The sequence below is a fragment of the Mirounga leonina genome, unplaced genomic scaffold (assembly GCF_011800145.1).
Source record: "Mirounga leonina isolate KUSES-001 unplaced genomic scaffold, KU_Mleo_1.0 Mir_173, whole genome shotgun sequence".
Classification (NCBI taxonomy): domain Eukaryota; kingdom Metazoa; phylum Chordata; class Mammalia; order Carnivora; family Phocidae; genus Mirounga; species Mirounga leonina.
The window spans coordinates 51,459,185-51,486,646 of NW_023270447.1; the positions used below are offsets into that span (position 1 = coordinate 51,459,185).

The 27,462-nt window shown below is 42.8% G+C and overlaps 2 protein-coding genes across 5 annotated transcripts in view; one reads left to right on the forward strand and one right to left on the reverse strand.

The window, feature by feature from the left end:
• Positions 1-12,078, reverse strand: part of DIO1 (iodothyronine deiodinase 1) — a 38,105-nt gene extending 26,027 nt beyond the window's left edge. Inside the window, exon 1 of the mRNA XM_035018510.1 lies at positions 10,761-12,078. Coding sequence (XP_034874401.1) covers positions 10,761-10,865 — 105 coding nt within the window. The 5' untranslated portion in view covers positions 10,866-12,078. The remainder of the gene's footprint in view (positions 1-10,760) is intronic.
• A 349-nt stretch (positions 12,079-12,427) lies between these two features.
• The window catches only part of YIPF1 (Yip1 domain family member 1), a 36,579-nt gene continuing 21,544 nt past the window's right edge, over positions 12,428-27,462 (forward strand). For 2 of the 4 annotated variants that reach the window (XM_035018505.1, XM_035018509.1), the window contains exons 1-6: positions 12,429-12,728; positions 13,014-13,085; positions 13,447-13,526; positions 17,583-17,743; positions 21,459-21,539; positions 21,785-21,872. In XM_035018505.1, the coding sequence (XP_034874396.1) occupies positions 13,496-13,526; positions 17,583-17,743; positions 21,459-21,539; positions 21,785-21,872 (361 nt within the window). In that variant the 5' untranslated portion in view covers positions 12,429-12,728; positions 13,014-13,085; positions 13,447-13,495. Of the gene's footprint in view, positions 12,729-13,013; positions 13,086-13,446; positions 13,527-17,582; positions 17,744-21,458; positions 21,540-21,784; positions 21,873-27,462 lie in introns of all 4 variants that reach the window. The other 2 variants (XM_035018508.1, XM_035018507.1) reach the window with 2 other exon arrangements.

A 27,462-nucleotide genomic window follows, 5' to 3' on the forward strand; every position in this document is an offset into this window, starting at 1 on the left:
AATGGTGCTGGAACAACTGGACATTCACGTGGGGAAAAAAATGAATTTAGACACTGACCTTATACCATTCACAGAAATTAATTCAAAGTAGTTCACAGACCTAATGTAAGACACAGAACTATGAAACTTCTAGAATATAACATAGCAGAAAACATAGATGACTTTGGGTTTGGTGATGACTTTTTAGATACAACACCAAAGGCAAAATCCATTAAAGAGAGAATTAAAAGGCTGGATTTATTAAAATAAAAAACTTCTGCTCTGTAAAAGACACTATCAAGAGAAGGAGAAGATAAATGACAGACTGGGAGAAAATATTTTCAAAAGACACATCTAATAACAAACTGTTACCAAGATATACCAAGAACTCTTAAAACTGAACAATAAGAAAACAAATGACCCAATAAAGATATGGGCAAAAACCTTCACAGATACCTCATCAAAGAAGACATACAGATGACAAATAAGTATATAAAACGATGATCCATGGGGCACCTGGGTAGCTCAGTCGGTTAAGCGTCCAACTCTTGGTTTCAGCTCACATCATGATCTCATGGTCATGAGATCGAGCCCCTGTGTTGGGCTCCCCGCTCAGTGCAGAGTCTTGCTTTAGATTCTCTCTCCCTCTCCCTCTGCCCCTCCCGCTAATGCTTTCTCTCTCTCTCTGAAATAAATAAATCTTTAAAACAACAACAATGAGATACCACAATACACCTATTAGAATGGCCAACATTCAGAACACTGACACCACCAAATACTGGTGAGGATGCAGAGCAACAGAAACTCTCATTCTTTGCTGGTGAGGATGCAAAATGGTACAGCCACTTTTGAAGACAGTGCAACAGTTTCTTAAAAAAACTAAATATATCCTTACCATACAATCCAGCAATCCCACTCCTTGATATCTACCCAGGAGTTGAAAACCTAACTCCACCCAAAAACCTGCACACAGATGTTTATAGCAGTTTTATTCACAACTGCCAAAACTTGGAAGCAACCAAGATGTCCTTCAATAGATGAATGGATAAATAAACAGATACATCCAGACAATGGAATATTATTCAATGCTAAAAAGAAATGAGCCCTGAAAAGACATGGAGGAACCTTAAATATGTATTATTAAGTGAAAGAAGCCAATCTGAGAAGGCTATATGTTGTATGATTTGAACCATGTGACATTCTGGAAAAGTCAAAATTATGGAGATAGTGAAAAATATCAGGGGTTTCCAGGGGTTTGTGGTGGGGGAGGGTGGGATGAATAGGAGGAGCACAGAGGACCTGGGGGCATTGAAATTACTCTGGATGATATTATAATGGTGGATACATGCCATTACACATTTGTCCAAACCAAAAGACTATACAACATTGAGAGTAAACCCTAATGTAAACCATGGACTTCAGATGATTATGATGTGTCAATGTGGGTTCATCAACTGTAACGAATGGGGAATGTTGATAAAGGAGGAAGCTGTGCATGTGTAGGGGCAGGGGTACAGGAGAAATCTCTGTACTTTCAATTTTGCTGGGAACCTGAAACTTCTCTAAAAAATATAATGCAATGCAGTATAATACGGTACCATATAATACAACACAATACACAGGTCCCACCTAGAAAAACAGCAGATGTCTACAAAAGAATAAAATGATAAGAACCATTGGAGGCAAGAAGAAAATGGAATAATATTTTTCAAGTGTTTAAGGAAAAGAACTTCCTTGAAGGAAAGTGACTGAATTTCATGTTCTGTTAAATTAATATTTAAACACAGGGGTAAAATAAATCTGTGATATTATGAGGCATGTATAGCAATTAGAAGGTTTACCACACAGAGACCCATCTTGAAAATATTATTGTAGGAAGTTATTCAGCAAGAAGAGAAATGAATCCAGGAAAATGCCATGAGCTAAGGAAAATAAGAATGAGTAAAGTATGTTTGTAAAGTTTATCATTGTCTAAATAAGCAAGTATCAGAACAAACAATGTATATAATAGCAATACAGAATTAAAATACTAGAGAATGTGCTAAGGTATTTTCTTGTTCAGTAGGATAGTATATGTATGATAAGAAGCATAATAAACTGATAGGAAAAAATAAAATGAGCTAGAAGCAACATCCAAAATAAAATAGATATATAATTAGTGAGAAAAAAATTAACCTAGCTAATGGAAAATAGGAAAGGAGATATAAAGAAATAATCAATGTGAAAAAAAGATGATTGAAGTGTCTAAATATAGAAAATAATTGCATTTAATGTAAATGAGTTAGCAGCACTTCTGGAATGGAAGCATAAGGATCTCAGAAAATCCACTCCTTCATAAAGGCAATGAGAACACTGGCAAAAATTGTCAAAATCAACTTTGTTTCAGAATTCTTTAAATTAACCAAAGAAAAGCTTGCAATAATCTTCAAAGTGTCTGTTCAAGAAAAACAGCTGAATCTTAATAAGAACAGTGAGCTTTGTGATGCTTTAACTTGCTCTATTCCCATCCCCCTCTCCCAGCTCCCCTTGAAAAACAACAGCTTCGCAACCACGGTTTGCTGTGAAAAGTAGCAATCAAGTTGACGCCAGTGGCAGAATGGGTTTGGAGCTCTTCCAGAAAAGTCCCATCCCCAGAGAACTGCCCTTATTTGACTTGTCTAACGTCTTCCTTGGAAAGCTCCATTCTCAAGTCTTGGCTTTATTTGACCTGACTCAGAGCTTACTCTATAAAAACAGGGCATTTGTCAAAACAATCAGTGGCAACTCTTTTAACACTATGATTGCCCGAGGTAGTGATGCAAGTTTGGGGTAATAAGAGGCTGACCAAAAAAATTTAAAAAGGAAAAACTGAGGAATGAGATGTCCTTGTTGTGTGTGTGGGAAGCTCCAAAATATTCCTGGAAATCCAGAAGGCCATGTGCATGTGTGGGGCTGTAGGCATGCACAAGAAAGACCCAAGAAGGCCCTAATATCTATCTCTGGTTGACCTTGAGCCTCTGCACAAGCAGCAGGGGAAGGCCAAGATAGTGCTGTCCACTGTGTGGCTGAGTGTTGGAGCCAACATTGACACAGAGCCCCTCAGCAAAGTCTGAGAGACTTACTCGTTCCAGGCAGTTAAGGAAACCTGTGTAATCATTAGCTAACTTGTACTCAAGCAACCAAGCAGAGACTTAATCACACACAACAAAGAATACAGATTTCACAGCATTAGTTCAGAAAAGTAACCATGTGATCCAGCAATTCTACTCCTAGGTATATACCCAAGAGAAATGAAAATATGTTCACAAAACTTGTACATGAATGTTTACAGCAGCGTTATCCATGATAGCCAAAAAGCAGAAACAACCTAAATTCCATTAACTGGGGGAAGGATAAACAAATTGTAGTATATCCACACAGTGGAATTTTTTTTTTAATTTTATTTTATTAGGTTAATCACCATACATTACATCATTAGTTTTTGATGTAGTGTTCCATGATTCATTGTTTGTGTATATCACTCAGTGCTCCATGCAATATGTGCCCTCTTTAATACCCATCACCAGGCTAACCCATCCCCCCATCCACCTCCCCTCTAGAACCCTCAGTTTGTTTCTCAGAGTCCATAGTCTCTCATGGTTCGTCTCCCCCTCCGATTTCCCCCCCTTCATTTTTCCCTTCCTACTATCTTCTTCTTCTTCTTTTTTTTAACATATAATGTATTATTTGTTTCAGAGGTACAGGTCTGTGATTCATCAGTCTTACACAATTCACAGCGCTCACCATGGCACATACCCTCCCCAATGTCTATCACCCAGCCACCCCATCCCTTCCACCCCCCACCACTCTACCAACCCTCAGTTGGTTTCCTGAGATTAAGAATTCCTCATATCTGTGAGATCATATGATACATGTCTTTCTCTGATTGACTTATTTCACTTAGCATAATACCCTCTAGTTCCATCCACGTCATTGCAAATGGCAAGATTTCGGGGTTTTTTGATGACTACATAATATTCCATTGTATATATATACCACATCTTCTTTATCCATTCATCTGTTGATGGACATCTTGGCTCTGTCCATAGTTTGGCTATTGTGGACATTGCTGCTATAAACACTGGGGTGCACATACCCCTTTGGATCACTACATTTATATCTTTGGGGTAAATACCCAGTAGCACAATTGCTGGGTCATACAGTAGCTCTATTTTCAACTTTTTGAGGAACCTCCATACCGTTTTCCAGAGTGGCTGCTCCAGCTTGCATTCCCACCAACAGTGTAGGAGGGTTCCCCTTTCTCTGTATTCTTGCCAACATCTGTCATTTCCTGACTTGTTAATTTTAGCCATTCTGACTGGTGTGAGGTGGTATCTCATTGAGGTTTTGATTTGGATTTCCCTGATGCCGAGCGACATTGAGCACTTTTTCATGTGTCTATTGGCCATTTGGATGTCTTCTTTGGAAAAATATCTGTTCATGTCTTCTGCCCATTTCTTGATTGGATTGTTTGTTCTCTGGGTGTTGAGTTTGATAAGTTCTTTACAGACTTTGGATACTAACCCTTTATCTGATATTTCATTTGCAAATATCTTCTCCCATTCTGTTGATTGTATTTTGGTTTTGTTGACTGTTTCCTTTGCTGTGCAAAAGCTTTTTATTTGATAAAGTCCCAATGGATCATTTTTGCCCTTGCTTCCCTTGCCTTTGGCAATGTTTCTAGGAAGAAGTTGCTGTGGCTGAGGTTGAAGAGGTTGCTGCCTGTGTTCTCCTCTAGGATTTTGATGGACTTCTGTCTCACATTCAGGTCTTTCAACCATTTTGAGTCTATTTTTGTGTGTGGTGTAAGGAAATGGTCCAGTTTCATTCTTCTGCATGTGGCTGTCCAATTTTCCCACCACCATTTGTTGAAGAGACTGTCTTTTTTCCATTGGACATTCTTTCCTGCTTTGTCAAAGATTAGTTGACCATAGAGTTGAGGGTCCATTTCTGGGCTCTCTATTCTGTTCCATTGATCTATGTGCCTGTTTTTGTGCCAGTACCATATTGTCTTGATGATGACAGCTTTGTAATAGAGCTTGAAGTCCAGAATTGTGATACCACCAGCTTTGCGCTTCTTTTTCAACATTCCTCCGGCTATTCGGGGTCTTTTCTTGTTCCATACAAATTTTAGGATTATTTGTTCCATTTATTTGAAAAAAGTTGATGGTATTTTGATAGGGATTGCATTAAATGTGTAGATTGCTCTAGGTAGCATTGACATCTTCACAATATTTGTTTTTCCAATCCATGAGCATGGAACGTTTTTCCATTTCCTTGTGTCTTCCTCAATTTCTTTCATGAGTATTTTATAGTTTTCTGAGTACAGATTCTTTGCCTCTTTGGTTAGATTTATTCCTAGGTATCTTATGGTTTTGGGTGCAATTGTAAACGGGATCAACTCCTTAATTTCTCTTTCTTCTGTCTTGTTGGTGTATAGAAATGCAACTGATTTCTGTGCATTGATTTTATATCCTGCCACTTTACTGAATTCCCACACAGTGGAATATTAATCAGCAATAAAAAGGAATGACATACTGATCCATGCTACAACATGGCTGAATCTTGAAAACGTTATGCTAGGTGAAAGAAGCCAGTCTTTAAAAACTATATATTGAAAAAAATTTTTTTAAAAACTATATATTGTACTATTCCATTTATATGAGATACCCAGAATAGACAACTGTATAAAGACAGAGTAGATTAGTGATTCCCAGGGACTGTGTGGGTGGTGATGGGGACTGGGGAATGACTGCTAATAGGTACAAGGTTTCTTTTGGGGTGATGAAAGTATTCTAAAATTAGATAATGGGGCTGAATACACAGCTCTGTGAATGTAGTAATAGCTACTGACTTGTACATCATCATGAAATTTGAAATTTGGTAACAAAATGATAGTTAAAAAATCCCTTATACGTTCAAACTATAAAGCATGCTATCAGATAAGCCTTGGGTTGAAGAGGAAACCATTTGGGAAATTATAAAATATTTAGAATTGAATAACAATGAAAGCACAATGTGCGTCATCGCTAAAACAATACTAAGAATAAAACACAGATCTTTAGGGGCGCCTGGGTAGCTCAGTTGGTTAAGCATCTGCCTTCGACTCAGGTCATGATCCCAGGGTCCTGGGATCGAGCCCCACATCGGGCTCCCTGCTTCTCCCTCTGCCTGCTGCTCCCCCTGCTTGTGTTCTCTCTCTCCCTCTGTCAAATAAATAAATAAAATCTTAAAAAAAAAACCAAACACAGATCTTTAAATATTTTTTCATAAAACAAGAAAGAATGTTTTTCTTAATGTTTTTCATAAAACAAAAAAGAATGAAAAATGAACTAATGATTCAAATGAATAATGAGAAAAAGGACAACAGAGTAAGTACTCCCTCATGAGGAAATAATAACGATAAGGAAAGAAAAGAATGAATTTGGGGGTAGGGCAATGGAGAGCTACAAGGGGAAAAAAAAAAGGACTCAAAAACTTGTTCCTTGAAATGATGAGTAAGATACATAAACCTCTAACAAAATCTGACCAAGAAAAATTCTCAAATAAACACTAGTAAGAACAGACACAACAGAGATTTTAAAAATAAAACGACATTTGAATGACATGTCAGTAAACTTAGATGACATGTAAATTTTTTAAAAACATCAAGATACTGAAATTGGTAAAAAGGAACAGAAATTTGTAAAGACCAATGCCCATTTAAAAAATTGAAACCCTAGAGGCGCCTGGGTGGCTCAGTTGGTTAAGCGACTGCCTTCGGCTCAGGTCATGATCCTGGAGTCCCGGGATCAAGTCCCGCATCGGGCTCCCTGCTCGGCGGGGAGTCTGCTTCTCCCTCTCCCACTCCCCTCTTGTGTTCCCTCTCTCGCTGTGTCTTTCTCTGTCAAATAAATAAATAGAATCTAAAAAAAAAAAAATTGAAACCCTAATCCTACATCTTCCCCACCAAAAAAGTCCTAGCCTCACATAACTTTACAAAAGAGTTTAACCAATCTTTCAAAGGATTGATAATACCTGCCTTGCACGAGATCTCCAGAAGACAGAAAAAGAGAGAATGCCTCTCAACTCATTTTATGAAGCTATATAACCTTAATTTGAAAGCTGGATAAGGACTGTACAAGAAAAGTATAGATCCATTTCATTTATGGACATAAATCTAAAAATTCCCGGAATTCTCAACAAATTCTGCAACAGAATTCAAGCAGTTTAACCATTTGTGTTCAGGGGTCCCCAAGACCACCCTCTGGTTCAATTACAGTTGAAAGGATACAGTTGAAAAGACATTACAGTGAAAGGATACAGACTGAAATCAGAAGAGGAAAGGGGCATAAGGCAGGATGTAGGAGAGACCAAGAGCAAGCCTCCAACTGTCCTCACCCAGTGGGGTTTATAGATACTGCTTAATGCTCGCAGGAGAAATGGGTGGCAAAATGGAGAAACACTCACCCAGCATTGACGTCCAGGGCTTTTATTGGTGGTTGATCATATTGGCACAACTGACAGACCCTTGTGGGCCGACCTTCAGTCTCCAAACCCTCCGGAGGTCAAACAGATGCCACATGGCCCAAGGTTTCCACCAGCATCACATTGCTAGCATGAATTATCCGGTGTGGCCCAAAGCTTCAGGTAAACAAGATCTCTCTCAACAGGCAGGATATTCCAAGGGCTTAGGAGTTACCTACCTACCAGGAGCCAGGCAAGGCACAAACTTTCATTTGAAGTGCAGGATATGGACAACTCAGACCTGCTGAGTCAATTTTTTACTGCACAGCATCTTAATGGACTAAAGTAGAAAGATCACATGATTTCTCGTTAAACCTTGAAAAGGCATCTGATACAGTTCAACATCTATTTTTTAAAAAAGAAAAAAATTTAAAGATTTATTTGATGTCTGCAAAGTCAAGATACTAACCTTCTGTCAATTTTTGCTCAAAGGTGGGCATGGGTTGTGTAAAGAATATGGTGCTGTCGCAGCGGTTTCTCAGGGTTGGTGGGAATCATGGTGGTAGCCCTGGACAGTGAGGTTTGGAGAGCACGGGCTCCCTCAAGCCTCTCTGTCTGCCCTTAGCTTGGGAAGGAGGAGGCCTGTGGGCTTTGCAGAGAGACCTGGGCCTGAACCTAAATGTTTAACCACTGGTTCTCTTAGGAAAAAAAAGTATGCTTATATCTGTATGTAAGTTTGTTATAAATTTTACGGACATAAAGGATGTGTGGTAAAAAATTTACAAATTACAGGGGCGCCTGGGTGGCTCAGTCATTAAGCGTCTGCCTTCGGCTCAGGTCATGATCCCAGGGTCCTGGGATCGAGCCCCACATCAGGCTCCCTGCTCAGTGGAAAGCCTGCTTCTCCCTCTCCCACTCCCCATATAGCCAATTGATTCTCATAGGATGCTTTCACTGATTTTTGCCACATACTTTTCTGCAGCCCACCTATATCTGCAATTGATGAACAGGATCATTTGGACATGAATGTTGGTAATATTTTCCTTTAAGTTAAGGAGGAAGATAAAAGTGAAAAAACGAACACATATGTCAAAATTTGACTTGTTTGTCCATGACATGTGGAACTTGTTTTTGAACACTTCCTCAGTTTTTTGTGTTATTCACAATATTACTACTACAGGTACAACACATACTTTTATATTTAACCTTCACTTCAACATTTTCTCCATCACTTTCGTAAATCTAGAACAGGGGCTGGCAAATTGTGGGCTATGGCCAAATCTGGCCCTCTAGCCTATTTTTGTAAATAAAGCTTTATTGGAATACAGCCTGCCCATTCATCTATGCTTTTGCCTATGTCTGCTTTTATGCTCCAACAGCAGGGTCGACTAGTTGCAACAGACTATGCAGTCCACAAAGCTGAAAAATATTTACTATTTTGGACTTTCTAGAAAAAGATTGCCAGCCCTGGTCTAGACAATTAACATAACAATAAATCAACCCCAGATATGTAGCATTTGGATTTCTTTTTTTTTTTTTTAAAGATTTTATTTATTTATTTGAGAGAGAGAATGAGAGAGAACAGGGTCAGAGGGAGAAGCAGACTCCCTGCCAAGCAGGGAGCCCGATGCGGGACTCGATCCTGGGACTCCAGGATCATGACCTGAGCCAAAGGCAGTCGCTTAACCAACTGAGCCACCCAGGCGCCCAGCATTTGGATTTCTGTAATGTAACTAGTTCCACCGCTGTTGATTTTCAGCTACCAAGGTGATGTCACTGTGCGTGTGGAATTGGGAAGAGATTATCAGAAGCGCACTGTATATATAAAATAGATACAGCCTCAGGAGAATAGATAATGGTAAAATGTAGAGAATTATTTAGAAAGTGATGTTTTGAACACTATTACCTCTGATGTTAACTTATTGTTCATATAATTTCTTAATTGTAAGTTTATATAATTTAACTTTTAATAACGGCTGGCGCACAGAATTCCTGAGAATTTAACAACCAGTTCTCATGAACTGGTTGAGAATGCCTCAGCACACCGCTGGCCTGAACTCCACCTAGCTGTATGAGCAAGGCCGAATCACTTCACACCCCTCTCTCTCTCTCTCTCTCTCTCAGACAGGGGAAGCAACAGAATGCAAGCCAAGCTAAGGGAGCTGGGCACTAGGCCATGCTTCTCAAACTTGTCTCCCAGATACTGCTAACTGCTGAGTATCTGGGACTAGCCCACTCAGTTTACAAAGTCTTTGAAGCCTCTTGTTTTGTCTTTTAAAATGTATATAGTTTACACATTTTTATAATCAAATTGTGGGGAGGGGGAAGGAGAAAAACTTATAGGAATCTTGTGTTTTGTTTGTTGCAGGATGGCTCTGGCCTAGCCCGAGCGAGGGCAGACAGCCTATTCCAGTTCTCCCTTGCCCACACAGCAGCTTCAAACAATCTTAGTCCTTAAGACCAGGCATGTTAAAAAAGGACGGGAGTACTGTTCGTTAGAGAATCCAAAAGAAAAAAATTCAAGTGGTACCAACTGCCCATCCCTTATTTGCCACCCCCAGAGTCAGGGTGAGATGCGCCCACAGGGTCAGCAGCCTGCTCCTTGGATAGGGTGTCACTCCCCGGGTGTTAGAGATGCTTTTTGGAGCATGGCTCAGGTGTGTGGTCGCCAGCAGAAAGCCAGGGGACTCTGCCAGGATCACACGCAGTGTCTAACCAGAGTGGCCCCTCCATGCCCCATCCCTGTCCATCAGAGCAAGACTTGCTCCTCAGCTTCCCCTCCCCTCTCATTCTTCCTTCATTCTATCTAAGGGAGGGTGGGGGCGGGTTCCCTCTCTCCCTGGTTCATCTCCCCCCTCAGAGCAATAGAGGTGGAATTGGCATCAGCAGCTGAGCTCATCTACTTGGGCTTATCTACTTGTGCAGACAAGTTAAGGACATCTGAACATTTGAGTTCAGTTTTCCAACCTTGACACTATTGACATTTTGGATTAGATAATTCTTTGTTGTGATGGGCTACCCTGTGGCCTGTAGGGTGTTGAGAAGTATGGTGGCCAGGAGCACCCCAGTAACACCCCACCAATTGTAATTATAAAAAAATGACTTCAGACATTGCCAAGTACCCCCTCAGAGCAAAACAGCCTGCAGTTGAGAATCACTGTTTTAGTTAAACCAGTAATCTCTGATTCTTACCTCATTTTGAGCCAAAACTTGCATATCACTATGACTAATATATCGATATAACTTTTATTTGTTTCCAAGAGAAGAAATATATAGCCTAGGTGTTATCACCCACCCCCCACAGTGCACACACTTACCACCAGCAACGGGGTTTTTGCCATCTGACTTCTGACTGCTGAGCAGTCCAGTTCTGAAATTCCAACCTGAGGGCTGATTCCTGGGGCCACTCTTGGTACCAGCATGCCTTAGTGTAGGTTCCTCATATGAGGACTTTATTGGCAAGTGTGAGTCCAAGAACTTGGAGCGAGGGACAGGGGTTATAAGCAGGGAAGGAAAGAGAGCCATTGCAAGGATGCATTGTCAAATCAATCACTTCCTAAGGCATTTGTTGCTTGATCCTGCAAGAATTAGAAAGGTATATGAACTATCTGAGGAGAGTCTTTCTGAAGGGAAAAAGAGAGAAGCATCAGTTGTTCACTCCATTTCTCAAAGATGTGTCCCATGATGCATCATCCACTCCCCACCCCTGCACTTCTGGGTTGCTCATGTCCCCGTGTTGACCAGTTCCAGCAGACCCATGACCTCCAAGACACAGCCATGATGTACGTGAGAAGCCTGAGGCATGGGCTTGAGGAGAAGCTCACTTAGGTTACACTGCTGGTGCCTGAGTAACATCCATGGTGGTGAAATAAGCAGTAAGTGAGGCCAAGAGGATCTGAAGTGGGGTATAAGAGGTGTTTGACATACTTACACACCTCAGCTTGTGCATTGCGATTCTTTCCTGGTACCTATTCAACCAAAGAACCCTGAACATACTTTAAGTCTCAGCTTTCTCTTTATAAAATAAGGAGAGTCACCTCAAGCTTGTAGGATTGTTCTGAGAATTAGAGATCCTGCATGCGTAAAGCCTGATCATGATGTCATGTGTGTATGCATAAAAATACATACATATATATTTATTAGTCAGATGTAAAGTCTTCCCAATTGATCACGAGGATTGGGGGTGGTGAGGCCAAAGTCACAGTTTCCACCTTGTGTGAGCCGGGAATTAGGCTTCTGCTGCTCAGACAGCCAGAACCTCTCTGCTGTACAGTTAACCTTCAGTGAGCAACTACTTCGTGCTGTGCCGGGCTCTGGGCACCCAGAGACCAGAGACATTCCTGGTCCTTGCTCTCAGAGCCCTCCCAGGCTGGTAAAGACGGGCAGACAACAGCAATCGCGGCGCTGGAGGCAAGCCCAGGAGACATGGGAGCACAGGAGTCCTGGCGAGGTCCTAGGTCTCGGCAGGCTTTCTCTGAGGAAAAAATGGTCCCCAAAGCTGGAGGACTGTGTAGGCGTAACCAGGCCAAGACAGAAGGCAGGGCAAAACGTTTCTCACCAGATCCGCCAGTGCACCTCCGCCGTGGTTTCCTGGGTCCCTGCCGGGCTGGGGGTGGCGGCTGGTGCCGTGGGGGACAGAGGGGTGAGTGAGGCCAATGCCTACCGCTCCCCCCGCCCCCGCCCCCGCCCCCACCCGGGCAGAAGGAGGCGGACGCGCGAGTGCCACACTTCCCGGGGGCTGCCACGTGAACAGACGTCACCCGCCCTCGATCACTCATTTACAACTCAGAAAAGATTTGACTCATCCATTCCATCACCGGTTAATTACATTTTTATGGCCAAAAAAGAATGCGAGGGGTTGAAGACTTTTTGCCTCTTGACAACCGTCTTTCGTTACGCTATTTTATATTTCAATAAGAAAAGAGGTATAAACAAACAGGAAGAAGACCCCACACGCTTCAGTATTCTCTGTGCCGCCCCCGCTCCCCAGCCCCCCAGTGTCCCCAAGTCCCCCCCCGGCGGCGTCTGTCTCTTTAAGAACCCGAACCTCGGCCTCGATGGGGCCGGAGGAAGGGCGGGCTCTGGAGGCGGAGGCCTCTCGGTCTCCGAAGCAACGTGCCCTGGTACTGCGGTCTCTTTAAGGAGGCGGGGCTCTGCCCGGAGGAGGCGGAGAAGTCCCGCCCCCCGGATCTCCGGCTTCCGGCAACTCGGCGGGGCACGAACCTACGCGGAGCAACTGAGGCCAGAGCCTTCCCGGGACCGGCTGGACGCCAAGGGCCCCCGAGGTGAGGCGGCCGGGTCGGCTGGCCGGCCCGGGACAGAAGGGTTCCGCGATCTCCTGCGCGCCCGGGCCGCTGCGGCCCAGCTCCTCCGCCCTAAAACACTGCCTCTGCTTCTTGGGCAGCTCTTTCCCAGACTTGCTTGGGTTCAGCGTGTCCCAGGCTGCAGGGTCACCCTCACTCCAGCACCTACTAATTGCTCGGCTGTGCACTAAGCGCCTTACACTCACTGTCTCATTTAATGGCCTCCGACACCTTGTGAGTAGGTACCATTCTGAACCCGTTTTACAGATGAGAAAACTGAGGCCCCGAGAAGCCCACAGTCCCACAGCGAGGAGAAGCAGAATCGGGAATCAAACCCAGGTCTGTTGGACCCCAGAGCCTGTGCCCTTAACCACTGGCTAGGCTGAGCTGCCTTTGCGCTTCACTGTCCTCATGACCACCTCTCAAACTCTAGCCTCCCCTTCCTCACCCTTACAGCTCGAGGCTGTACCTCGTCCTTGAACACTCAGAGTGAGTGAGATTGGATGGAACCTTTGGACCCCCCAGGGTTAGTTTCTTTATGATAGTTTCATAATATCTGATGCTAAATGATTATACAGGACGTATCACACCCCACTAAAAAAGGAGGCGAGGGAAATCAATACCATTTCTAACAGTGAAACAAGACTTGTTTGCATATATTTTATTCTGGTATCCTATGAAGTTTATTTTTCCTTTTTAGACCTCTGCAAATTTTCTTCTTACTAATTGGGAGAAGACCCACTGGCTGAATGGCAGCTGTAGATGACTTGCAGTTTGAAGGTACATCAGTTGGGTGCCTACCTTTTATGATCAGTATTTCCACAGTCACAGTGATGGGTTTTCATTGATAGACTGGCATTTATATTTAAGAAGATTATTTCAAACATCTTGGTAAAAAAAAAAAAATGCTGGCCACATCCAGGTCTTTCTGTTTGTCCACACCAGCTGTTTTTTTTTTTGCCAAATAGCCCTTCAGATTGGGAACATCATTAATTTAATACAGTGATTACAAAAAGCGTTTATAGAGTTACTACTTTAGTTCAACAGACATTTACTGAGCACCTACTTTGTGCTTCGAACTTACTAGATACAGGAGATAAAAAGATAAAGGAGAAGTTTTTTACTCTGCTGGAGTAGATAAAAGTGTAAAAAGGTAATGACGATGAAATGTGATCAGGTCATTCCTTCACTGAAACAGTAAGTGTCTCATGAGTGTGACTATGAACCAGGCAGTTGTTCTAGTTACTAGGGATAGAAGAGTGAGCAGGACAGTTCACTCCCTTATGTAGCTTTCAATCTAGTGGGGAGACATTAATTTGGTAAATGATCACTTCAATATGTATCCACAAACTATGAAAGTGCTGGAGGAACAATTCATCACTCATAACCTGGAGCCTGACCTAGACTAGGGATCGACAAATGCTTGTCTTGTAAATACTTGCACGGCACTTAGTATATGTCAGGCACTGTTCCGCTTTACTAATATTAGCTCATCTAATCTGTATGTTAACTTTATGAAATAGTTATCTTATTCTCCCTGTCTTACCAATGAGGAAACTAGGCACAGAAAAATTAAGTAATTTGCCTAATAGTTAGCAAGTGGTAAAGCAGGGTTTGAACCCAGGCAGCCGGGCTTTCCAGCCAGTGCTATCTGAGGAAGAGATGAGATGTTTAAAGAAAAATCCGCCTCCATCTTCCACATGCATCCAGCCTCTAACCACTTCTCATCACCTCTGCCTCTCACCATGCTCAAGGTCACCATTCCCTTTTGTGTGCATTATAGCCCTTACCTTCCTTCTGGTCTTCCTGCTTCCTCCCTTGCCCCCCCTGCAGTCTGTATTTTGCAGCCAGTAGTCCTTTAAAATGAAATCAGATCATGTCATTCCTTCAGAACCTTCCAGTGGCTCCCATGTCACTAGGTATGAAAGCCAGAGCCTTTTCTGTGTTGGGAGGCCCTACAAGATCCAGCCCTCCACGCCCTCTGATCTCCTCTCCTGCTACTCTTGCCCTTTCTCTCTGCCCTTCCCACATGGGCCTGTCACTGTCCCTCCTAGACACCAAGTACACTCACAGCTTAGGGCTTTTGTGTCGTCTTTCTGTTTGGGAATTCTTTCTCCAGATAGCCACGTGGCTTGATCCCTCAGTCTTCAAATCTCAGTTCATTCGAGAGGCCCTCCTTGGTCATCCTTTCTGAGTACGGTGTGAGAAAGTTCAACATAGAGAACAGCGTATGCAAAGCACCCGAGGAGGGAGGAGGTTTGTTTGACTTTTTTTTCCAAGTAATTGAAGGAAGGCCAATGTGCCAGAGCACAGATGGCGGCGGGAGACTAGCACAAGGTGAGGTTAGAGACGAGGCAGGAGCCAAATCACAGAGGACATGGTAAATGGTGTTTAGGATTTTGCTCTTTAGGAGAGAATGCAGGATACTGTGGGGGTTGTAGAAGGCTTTTCCGAGGCAGATGGTAGTTCCGGTGAGAAAGTGGAGATCAGGACCCTTCAGGTGGAAGACATTGTGTCAGAAAAGGAACAGAGACCACATACAATGCAGGCTATGCCAGCATGTAGAAGCAGAGAATGTTGGTGACGGAAATAAAGAACACACCAGGTTTGCCCTCAAGGAGCTGAGATGGACACGAATAACTCATGTGGAGCAGAACGTGTGGACAGTCATCCTATGAGAGGTACACACATGCTACGTTCCAATCAAACCATGCTACCTGCTGTTTCTCGAACAGGTCACACCTTTTTCCGTCTTGCGGTTCTTGCTCATCCCATGCCTTTTGTGTGTGGTGCCATCCCCACCCCGCCTCTGGCTGTCCTTCTCATATGGCATCTTCTCTAAGAAACCTTTCCTACTCCTGGCAAATAGATGAGTTATCATCCTCCTTTGAACATCTTTGACCTTTCTCCCTCTAAAGTGACCCTTTCCTCCTCCTTCTGGCATGCCCTTCTGCCCGCTGAATTTCTGCTTTTTTAAATATGAGACTTAAGTGTATCTTCCTCTGTCTGATTCCCTCAGTTGTGACCATCTTTTTAAATGTTGGTGTCCTGTCCAGTCAATAAATGATAGCTATGACAATATTTATTATTATCTCATATCATCCTCAAAATTTCTCTGTAAGATGGGTGTTATCTACATTTTAGAAACAGAGATTCAGAAATATAGAGTCCCTTGCCCGAGGTGATGGAGTGTTAGTCTGAACTTTAACAAAGGACCATCTCACTCCAGAGCACCGTGCTGCTTGAACATTGCAGACTGAGGCTTGGCTGATTGTTACACATCAGCCACCTAATTAATTTTAGTCGCTCTGGTTCTCTACGAAAAACTGTTTACATAGCTGAAAGACAGTAGTAGCAGGCTCGGTTACCCTAGAGCCCCATCCTGCTGCCAGTTGTAAGATTCATGCTATGCTTGTAGTTTTAATTTTTTAATTTTTTAAAGATTTTCTTTATTTATTTGAGAGAGCGAGCGAGCAAGGGAGTGAGTGCATGAGCAGGGGCGAGGGGCAGAGGGAGAGGGAGAAGCAGACTCCCCGCTGAGCAGGGAGCTGGACATGGGACTTGATCCCAGGACCCCAGGATCATGACCTGAGCCTAAGGCAAATGATTATGACCTGAGCCTAAGGCAGACACTCAACCAACTGAGCCACCGAGGTGCTTGTAGTTTTGTAATAGTGCCCTGCTGGTACTCTTCCTTAATCCTTCCAAGGATCAGAGCTGCCTTGAGTTTTATTCAAGAGCAGCTAAATAAAGTTTGTTAGAATACCCAGAGACAGGAAGTCTCGATCATTGCTGGTGGATGTGAATAGTTGAGGTTCTTTTGGAAAGCAGTTTATCACTATGGCTTAAGAGCCTTATGAATGGTTTGCACCCTTTATCCTGGTGATTGCAGTGATAGGTGTTCATAGATAATAACTCAAGGGCTTTTTCTATGCAGGCACTTCTAACAGTGTTATTTTTATAACGAAAAGTTGGAAACATCCCAAACATCCAACTTACCGTCTCTCCTACTCCCTCCACCTCCCAGCTGATGGAATATTATGTGGTTGTGGAATATTATGTAGTTACGAAAATGATTATTGTAATGACTGATATGAAAAAATCATTTTTCTATAATCTCCACTCAACAGAGCAGGATACAGAATTGTTTATATAGTATCACTTCCTAGATCAGTACTTGGTACATTGTAGGCATGCAGTAAATATTTGTTGAATGAATGAATGTTCATCACTGGCATGAATCTTATGGATTCACTATATAGAAAAGGAAGCATACCAAAAATGATTAGTGTTTGCCCTTATATAGTAAGACTGTGAGTGATATTTATTCTGTGGTTTCTACTTTCACTTTTGACCCTATATTTTCCATAGTGATTACATAGGGCTTCTTGGAAAAAATAACTTCCATTAAAATTTTTTGAACTTGAATCAAAGAAGAGAGGTTTAGATTGGGTATGCGCTGTGGGCCAGCCACTCTGCTAAGGACTTTACTTGGGTAAGATTTCTAACTTTCCCCAAATTCTCTGAAGATATTATTCTCTGAAGGTAAATATTGTTCTCCCCATTGCATAGATGAGAATACCGAGGCTAACAGAGGTTGAGTTACTTACTCAGGCTCATTTCATTAGTAAGTAGCTGAACCAGGACTAAAATCCAGGTCTGACTCCAAATTGTGTTGTTTTCATAATCCTTTTTCTAAGTCAGCTTGATTTCTACATGAGTTTTTTTCCAGAGCCTTTTGCCATTTGTATCAAGTAGAATCTGTAGCAAAGCTGGGGTTGTAACAGCTTGCCTATCAGCGTTTCCAATGTGGGTAAGGTCTCCGGTTGCTTTCAGAATTTGGTGATGCAGCCACTTCAGCAGCAAACCCAGATACCACTACGATCCACATCGAGGGTCCTAGTGAGAGCCCGACACACCAACCAGGACTCCCCAGAGGCTCAGGAGGAGAAGAGGACGATGAGTTGCTAGGAAACGATGACTCTGACAAAACTGAGGTTTGAACTTGCCTTTGCAACTGGTTTTTCCTTTTAACATTTTAAAAGCTTCTTCATTCATTTATTCACTGTCTCCTGTGTGTCACATAGAGTGCCGGGCAGTGACAGCCCAAAGGTAGATCCCCTCGGGGTGGGGGCAGGGGGAGAGACAGGCAGGTGCCCAGGCCATTGTTACCCGGGAAACATGCTGGTGGAGGGGACACTGGGGCTGCAGGAGCAGAGTGAGGGCATTGTGGAAGTAGTGACCTGTAACTGAATCTTGTCACAAGGGTAGGAGGTAGCCAAGGGAAGAAGGCAGAGAAGGGTGATCTAGGCAAAGGAACTGTTCTGGCAAAGCCAAAGAGGCCAGAAGAGCATGGTACGCACAGTATGTTTCCCATCTTCACATACACAGGGAGCAAAATATAGGTGAAGACAGATGAGGCTACGCACTTGGCAAGGACCCAACCCCATGAGTAGGAATTGTATTCTGAATGCTATTAGGAGCTACTGAAAGATTTTAGATGATACGAACAGCTAAGTTTAAAGATAAAAGTACGGTGGCCTTGTGGGGTATAAATTGGAAGGAGCTGGGCTGGAGGCCAGAAGGCCAGGTAGGAGACCGAGGAGGTGGTCTAGGCTAGAAGTGATGAAGCCAGAACTAGAGTTGGACACAGGTGGTAAGGGGGCGGGCTCAGTAGGCCTTGGTGGGAAAGGGGTGAGGGAGAATATCAGGTGGCTGGTTTTGATCACAAAGATTTATTTCTTTTTTTTCTTTTTTTTTTTTTTTTTAAGATTTTATTTATTTATTTGAGAGAGAGAGACTGAGAGAGAGAGCACATGAGAGGGGGGAGGGTCGGGAGGGTCAGAGGGAGAAGCAGACTCCCTGCTGAGCAGGGAGCCTGATGTGGGACTCGATCCAGGGACTCCAGGATCATGACCTGAGCCGAAGGCAGTCGCTTAACCAACTGAGCCACCCAGGCGCCCCACAAAGATTTATTTCTGTGTGTACTGTGGTGTGTTCTGGAAAAATAGTATTTCTATTAGTATTTTATCAATGCAGTCATGACTGTGATATCCTAGAGGAGCACCCAGTTTATAGCAGCGAGTCCACAGGCTTATTAAATAGTTTAGCTCTTGGGTGCCGAGTGCTCTTTGTGGAACTCCATGAAATATCAAAATAAGTACTGAGGTTTATGCTAAATTAAATACCCTTCTGTACTAGATATTGTGGCAAGAGCTTAGGCCTAGGAGCCTAACTTTGAATCCTGGCTCAGCCAATAGTAATAGCTACGTGGTCTTGGGTAAGGTACTTGAACTTCCCTACAATTGGGTTTCCTCATCTGAAATATAAGAAAATAGTATGTCGACTTGTCATCATTATCATTACAATAGCTGATGTTCATTCCGTGTTTAATAGCTGCCGGACACCATTTAAAGTTCCTTACTTGGATCATCTTATTTAATCCTCAAAACAACTCTGTATGCCAGGAGCTATTCTTATCTTCATTTTACAAAGGGGAAAACCTGACGCACAAAGTTTAAATAACTTGCCTCGGTATACACAATTGATTAGAGTTCTCCAGAGAAATAGAACCGATATGAGGTGTATTTATAGAGAAAGAGGTTTATTTATTTATTTTAATTTTTTTTAAAGATTTTTATTTATTTATTTGAGAGAGAGGGAGAGAACATGAGAAGGGGGAGGAGCAGAGGGAGAAGCAGGCTCCCCACTGAGCAGGAAGCTCAATGCAGGGCTCGATCCCAGGACCCTGAGATCATGACCTGAGCCGAAGGCAGATGCTTAACTGACTGAGCCACCTGGTGCCCCGTATTTATTTTAATTTTTAAGAAATATTTATTTATTTTGTGTGAGTGCATGAGTGAGGGCAAGGCAGAGGGAGAGAATCTTCAAGTAGATTCCCCAACCCAGGGCTCAGTCTCACAACCCATGAGATCATGATCTGAGCTGAAACCAAGAGTTGGATGCTCAACCGACAGCCACCCTGGTGCCCTGCGAAAGAGGTTTATTTTTAATTTTTAAAAAAGGATTTATTTATTTATTTTAGAGAGAAAGAGAGAGAGGGAGGAGAGGTGGAGAGAGACAGAGAGAGAAAATCTCAAGCAGACTCCGTGCACAGCACGGAGCCTGAAGTGGGACTTGATCCCACAACCCTGAGATCATGACCTGAGCGGATATCAAGAGTTGGATGCTGAACTGACTGAGCCACCCAAGTGCCCCGAAAGAGGTTTGTTTTTAAAAATTGGTTCATGTGATTGTGGATGCTTGGTGCATCCAAAATCTGATGGAAGCAGCTGGTAGGCTGAGATTCAGGAAGGAGTTGGACTTTGAGTCCAGAGGCATTCTGTAGATCCAGGAAGAGCTGGTATTGCAGATGAAATCCAAAGGCAGTCTGCTGGAGAAGTCCCTCTTGCTCGGAGAGGTCAGCCTTTTGTTCTCTTCAGGCCTTCACCTGATTGGCTGTGGCCCACCCACATTGTGGAGGGCAATCTGCCTTACTCAGAAAGTCCACCAATTTAAATGTAAAGCTTATCCAAAAACACCCTCACAGAAACATCCAGAATAATGTCTGACCAAATACCTGGGTGCCATGTCCCAGACAAGTTGACGCATAAAATTAACCATCACACTGAGCAGCATCAGGCATCAAACATTGGAGAAATATATAAGGGGGAAAAAAATCTTAATGCTGAAACATTCTATCCATTATCTTAATTTGTCTAGGAACTGGGAATATGTTACCAATAGTCTATGATAGAGACTGAATTCCTTGTCCTAACTTACGGAACATGGGTCTCTGGAGTTCAGTATCTTTTAATCCTAGAGTTCGAAAGAACCTTCAGTTCCCTCTGTTTCGGCTTCCCTCCCAAGATGTGAATGCCGTCTGTGGTATGTCAGAAAGACAGCACTTGAATACCTCCAGAAGCAGGCTGTTCATTACCATGGAAAACAGCTGCTGCCACTATTGGACAACTTTAATTATGGAAAACTTGTCCTTTCGATGAACAAATAATATCTGCCCTGTATCTTCCCTTGTCATGCAGAGCTCCTCATAGGCCATCTGTGCCTTTTGCTGTCTGAATCCTCGTGAAAAACCTGAAGTGGCAAGGGGCCTGCGTTCCGCTGTCGAATAGCTGTGCTGTTGGGATCGATGTGGCCCTCGTGTGCCTCTTCTAAATTGGAATTTTGTGGGGGTTTTTTGTTAGAGAAGTATATTTTAAGTTTTTAGTACATGAGAGTAAGTCAGTAGATCAGATTTTTGAGAATTCAGGTGGTGATAGTAGTAAGAATCTTGAGGAGGTAGGGGAGTAAAAGATACTTACACTGACTACCTCCCGTCTGTACATGTCCATGTGTATATATGCATATATATGTTATTATACCTGGTACATATTATATAGAACCGAGCCAGTCCTTCCTATAATCCTGTGAGGTGGATCTTGTTCGCTGTAGTTTTTCGAGAATGGAGTCTAATGATTTGGCAAGTCTGTCCCTGGTGGAGGACCAGGGATTGAAACCTTTTGGTGTGACTTCAGAACGGGTGCTTGTTTTCTGTCAGGCTGAGCTGGGCATGGCTGTTGCAAAGTTGCTGAATGCAGAAGAGCTCCGTCTTCCATGCATCTTGATTTTCCATTAGATCAGCTCCCAGTGTCTGCATAGCTGATAGAAGGAAATTACTTCTGTGTTCATTGTATTTTATTTTACCTCTGACAGTTACTTGCTGGACAGAAGAAAAGCTCCCCCTTCTGGACATTTGAATACTATCAAACATTCTTTGATGTAGACACTTACCAGGTTTGTAAACCAGTTTCACCTTTCCTTTCACCTGTAATGGAGACTTGTGTCTTTTATGGTTAAACAATCCCATAATGTGAAAGCTTTTGCATACTGGATGTAGACTTACAAAAGTAAAGGGTTATTGGCATTTGAAAATACTCTCATCGTAAAAGCTGTAATAATGGAGTTTCAATTTTGCAGTATTTGAATTTATTAAACTTTAAAGAAATCTTCAGTAGACTTCCTGCTGTGTTATTTTCCAGGTCTTTGACAGAATAAAGGGGTCTCTTTTGCCGATACCAGGAAAAAACTTTGTGAGACTATACATCCGCAGTAATCCAGACCTTTATGGTACGTATGCCCCGTTTTGCTTCTTTACCGTGTCCTGGTTGAATTCAGGTGAGCCCGCAGGTTGCCCGAAAAGTTGGAGAAGTGCTTTTGGCGGGGCATGCTACATTTTAGTCAGCTCTTCTGAACGTCAGTAACAACCTTTGCAAAACATTTTGGGGAAAATGCAATTCTGTGTTACAGTAATGCCGCGATGACAAATAATTAGTATGTCTTTTGAAAGTCTTCAAATGACACTACAAACTTGAGATGAATTAAGTCACTTTAAGAGGAGATTGTTGATTTTTTTTTTAAAAGATTTTATTTATTTATTTGACAGAGAGAGAGACAGCGAGAGAGGGAACACAAGCAGGGGGAGTGGGAGAGGGAGAAGCAGGCTTCCCGCAGAGCTGGGAGCCCGATGCGGGGCTCGATCCCAGGACCCTGGGACCATGACCTGAGCCGAAGGCAGCCGCTTAACCGCCTGAGCCACCCAGGTGCCCCAGGAGATTGTTGATTTTAACTTTAGAGGATTTGATGGTGGGGATAAGTGTGGGAAAGGTATTGTCACACTTACTCATTCATGTGCTGAGTCCCAGCTGTGCCCTCCGAAGAGCTGGCTCCCCTTGGGACTCAGCCAGTGGCACTGGAAGTCTGTAAGAGCGATGGGTGGGGGGATGACTGTTATCCCTCCCCGCTATCTGAGATAGGTGAGAGGTTCACTCAGCGCTCCTCAGGCAAAGGGCTCCCACGGCCATGACCTCCCGTGTTTGAAGGGAGAAGAGAAGAGCCAACGGCTCTGGGTGCTTTCTGTGTGCAGGTGCTCTGCAAAAGACTGTGTACGTGGTCACCTTTAATTCTTGTAGCACCCTTTGGGGTAGGTGTCATCCCCATTTCTCAATGGGAAGCTGAAGCTCGATGAGGCTTAGGAAAATGTATGCTCAGTCCTAAATAAGTATTAGAGTAATATGTTACGTATTTTGTCCACATGTTGATTATAAGAGGAGAAGGAATTCGTGAGGATCTACCAGGTGCCAATGACTGCATACACTGGTTAGTCCTTTCAAGAACACTCTGGATTAAGTGTGATTATCCCTCTTTGCCCTGTGAGGAAATCAAGGCTGAGAGGTGTCAAAACTAAAAAAGTAGAACTAGAACTAGTTTAGTGTTCCATAAAGCCCATCTTTATTCTATTCGCCTGGTGGCTTTAAGCTACAGAACCTTCTCATCACCTGGCATGGATGTCCAATATTTGGAGCTCGAGAAAGCGGGAACGGCTGCGGGGGAGGCTGGGGAGAGGCTCCTTCCGTACAGCTCCTCTCTGGCAGCACTGGCAGCTCCAGCCAGATGTCGGTGCAGTGCCTGGAGCTCCAGGGAGCACCACGTGCAGAGCATGCCTTGGCCTATACCTCTCGTCTAAGTGTTGCCAAGGCGGTTTGTCTCCAGCTCTTTTGTTCATTCTTCTAGCCTGAGATCTTGAGAGACAGGCCGTGTGTCTAAGTGATCCATGTCATCAGCGCTTGGCACAGAGGAAGCACGCCAAGAAATTTTGAGCACCCTGCTTTGTGCTACAGACTGAGGGTTCAAAGATATAGTCATGGTCTCCACCCCCAGGGAGAGAGAAACGAGAGAACGACCATCTGCCAAGCGCCTCACAAGTGCCAAGAGCTCAGCCCTGTGTTACTGTTTTACAGTTTTATTTCCCACACTCCAAGGTAGCCTTGTCTTCCAAAAGAGAAAATGGAAGTTTGGGGAGGATAGCTTGCCCATAGTCACAGAGTTAGCAATGAAAATGACACTAGCAAACAATCTCAGTGCTTACTATGTGCCCTGTTATTGGGGAAGAACCTGTATTAACTCACTTCGTCCTCATGACAACCCCAACGTTATGAGGTAGGTACTCTTATTATCCCGTTGTATGGATGAGGACACTGAGTCATGCAGAAGTCAGTATCGTGCCTAAGATCATATAGCTAGTAAGTGGCTGAGCTCAGTTTTCAAATCAGCACCATGGCTCATAATCCATATTCATCATTCTGTTATGCGGCCTCTCATGGCAAAGCCAGGATTTGAACCCAAAGCCTGTTTTTTCACAACACTATTAGCTTCATGAGCTCATAGACATGGTTAAAAAAAAGGGAGGTACTATATAGGTAAAGTGTTTGATAGCAGAGAGGACTGGGCCTTGGAGGGCAGGTGGGAGGCAGTGGTCAGGAAAAAGATGACGGAAGCGCCAGTCTGCAGAATTGGAAGTCGATGAGTTTGACTGCATGTAAACTAAAATATAAAATTTCTACACCACCAAATTAACCATAAGCAAAGTAAAAAAAAAAAAAAAAAGTAAATAAGCCACAGACCAGAGATAATATTTGTAATTCTCATAAGCAACAAAGGATGAAAAGCAAGAATATGTTTAGAACTCCTACCAATTATAAGAATAAAACCAATTATAAGTTCTAGGGGAAAATGAGCAATTCACAGAAAAGGAAAGCCAAATGGCCAACAAATACATGAAAAGATGCTGAGTTCCACCTGTAATCAGGGAAATAAAAACAAAACAAGATATTATATTATGCTCATCATTTTAGCTAACATGTACAAATTGGCTTATCTTCATTCAATTAATTCAGCAAATATTGAGCACTTAACTATTCTAGGCACTGGAGATAGAGCAGTGAGAAAAAATGCTTGTTTTGAGGTAGTTTAGAATCTACTGAGCGTAACAATAAACACATAAAAATAAGTCAAATATATACGCAAGTGATAAATGCCAAGGTGAAAATTTTAAAGGACAGGAAAGTTTGTGTGGGTGGGTGGATTTGAAGTTAAAAAAAAAAAATTGGGGGCGCCTGGGTGGCTCAGTTGATGATCCTGGAGTCCCGGGATCGAGTCCCACATCGGGCTCCCTGCTCAGCAAGGAGTTTGTTTCTCCCTCTGACCCTCCTTTCTCTCATGCTCTCTGTCTCTCATTCTCTCTCTCTCAAATAAACAAAATCTTAAAAAAAATTAAAAAAAAAAAATTAAGAGGTGAATTTACTGTAAAGGCCTGGAGGAATTGGGAGCAATCCATGTAGATATCTAAAGGGAAGGCATCTGAAGCCGTGGGCACAGCAAGCACAAAGGCCCTGAGGCAGGAACTTGCTTGGTATGCTCAGAGGACAGCAGAGACTGGTGTAACTGGGCCAGAGGAAAGAGGGGACCTGGTAGATGAGGTCAGAGAGACATGATGCAGGGGTAAGTTATGTAGAATCATGGTCGCAGTGGACTTCAGCTTTTACTTACATGAGAAGCCATTGGAGGGTTTGAGCACAGGAGTGACATACTCTTAAGTCAGATCTTCAGAAACGTTAATACCGAGAGTTGTCAAGAATGTGTACAGCAATGGAAACTTTTGTATGTCTGGTGGGGACGTAAGTGCTATGCGAATGGGAGCCATTTGAAGATGCTCCTACCTTACCACTTAGCAGTTCCACTCCTAGATGTATGGTCTTAGAGAAACTCACGAATATAAAAGAAGACATAGAAGAATATTCACTGCAGCAGCAATGCTTATATAGCAGAGATTTGGAAGCAACCACATATTCATCATCAGGAGAAGAGAGACGTGAATTGCAGCGTGTTCATACACAGAATCTGTGGTTTTAGGAATGAATGAGATCTACAAGCATCAATGTGGATAAAATCTCAGAACAAAGATAAATGAAAGAAAGTATGTCGTAGAAGGATGTGAGTAGTATGACCCCATTAGAAAGACTTGAGAAAGTAGCATGATGGGTACACCAGTGTTTGTTTTATCATTCTTTGTACTTTGCTTTATGTTAGAAATATTTTATAATACAAAAATGCATAATGCAAACTAAATTAAGGCTCCCTCCCACCCCACCCCGTAATGAGAGTAGGAATTTGGCAGGAAAGAGGAAGAGGGAAGGCGTGTAAAGCAAACTGGAAGGCCCTGGGATGTGTGGGTGGTTGTGTGTCTCTGGAAGCCGAGCTTCCTGTGTGCGCGCAGGCACAGGACACAGGGACTGTCTGCTGTGCATTATGATGTCCCCAGCACCCGGCCCAGGGTCTAGGGGACAGTGGGTTCTTACAGGTAATGGCCAATAGGATATGATGTTCTCTGCTTTCTGGTTATAGGAACTATGATACTTTGGCCACTGGTGGTCATATGCTTGGTAGGTCTCAGCCCATTGACAACACATGGTCAGTTTTGTTCATTTGTTCAACAGAGCTTTGGGGGATTTTTTGATTGTTAAATTGTAGGAGGTGTTATGGTCTTGTTTGCTTGTTGCATCTTTTGTATGGTCGGGACTCAGAATAATACAGTGAACAAGATTTAGTCCGGTAGCAGAGAGCCTGCAGGCTAGTGATTCAGCAGCAATTTGTGGAAAGCACTATTGGTGACTCTTGGCAGCATCCCAGTCCATTGCTTGTGCTCCTGCCTTCAGGAACCAGCCTGGCTTGGAGAAGTGCTAACCCATTTCTGCCAGGCATCTCCCGCAACGCAGTAATTTTCTGAATTTTGTGATATGTCAAGGTGCCTGTAGTTATTCCCAAAAGTGTTGCAAAACATTGGTGAAATTGAAAAATTAATTTCCTAAGATTTATTAGAAATCTCTCATTTAAAAAATTCTATTGGTTCTACATAGTACTTTTTCTAGATAGGGAGAAACAAGGGTGGCATTCATGAAATCAAGTGAAATAGTGAAAGGGATTTGCAAAGCACGGTATACTCATTCACTCAGTGGGATATTTGATAACCGTTAAAAAAAGAATGAGCTGATTTTTATGAATAGCTATGGTAGAATCTCTAGGATATATTAAAGTGAAAATAGTCAAGTACAGAGCAAGATATATATAGATATATATATATATGTATGTTATCATCTATACACACACCAAATATGCATTTGTTTATAGGTATATAGAAATCTCTGGCAAGATTCGCCACAAAGAGGTTATGGTGGCAAGCTCTGGGGAGGAGAAATGCATAGAGCTAGGGAACAAAGAGAGAGGGAAGTTTATTTTTCTCTGGATTCCCTTTTGTACCTTTTGAACACTGAACTATGTGCATGTATTACTTTTTCATTAGAAAAACAAAGCCTTAAACACACATTACATGTACACACACACCCATGATGAACTGGTAGATTAAATTAACTCTTCCTAAAGTGTTCTGCTCGCCCTACTCTTCCATTTAGACTGCAGAAGGACCTGCCTGATTCATTTTTCTCTGGGCATTAATTAACATTTGGCACTTAGATAAAGGAAGTAACCTTTGCTTCCTGTATCCTGATGGAAAAGATTTAACAAAATGTCCATGATTTTTTGGACGATCCTCTAATTACAGAAGCTATAAACAAATTAGTGTCTTTAGTCACCTAATTGTGGAAGGTGTTTTGGCCTTTTCATTCAGTCTCCCCTATCGTCAATGCACCTAATTGCTGAGTTGTGTGTTTGACCTTTTAAAAAAGAAAATTCCCATTAAATGAGTATTGATTGCATCTAAAATTCATTTTCCCTTGCTTACATGAATAGGTCGAGGGAGAGAAATTACTCTGTAAGTGTCCAGAAGCCAGTGCTTCATTTTCTTGACTGAATTTTCTGGTTTTCT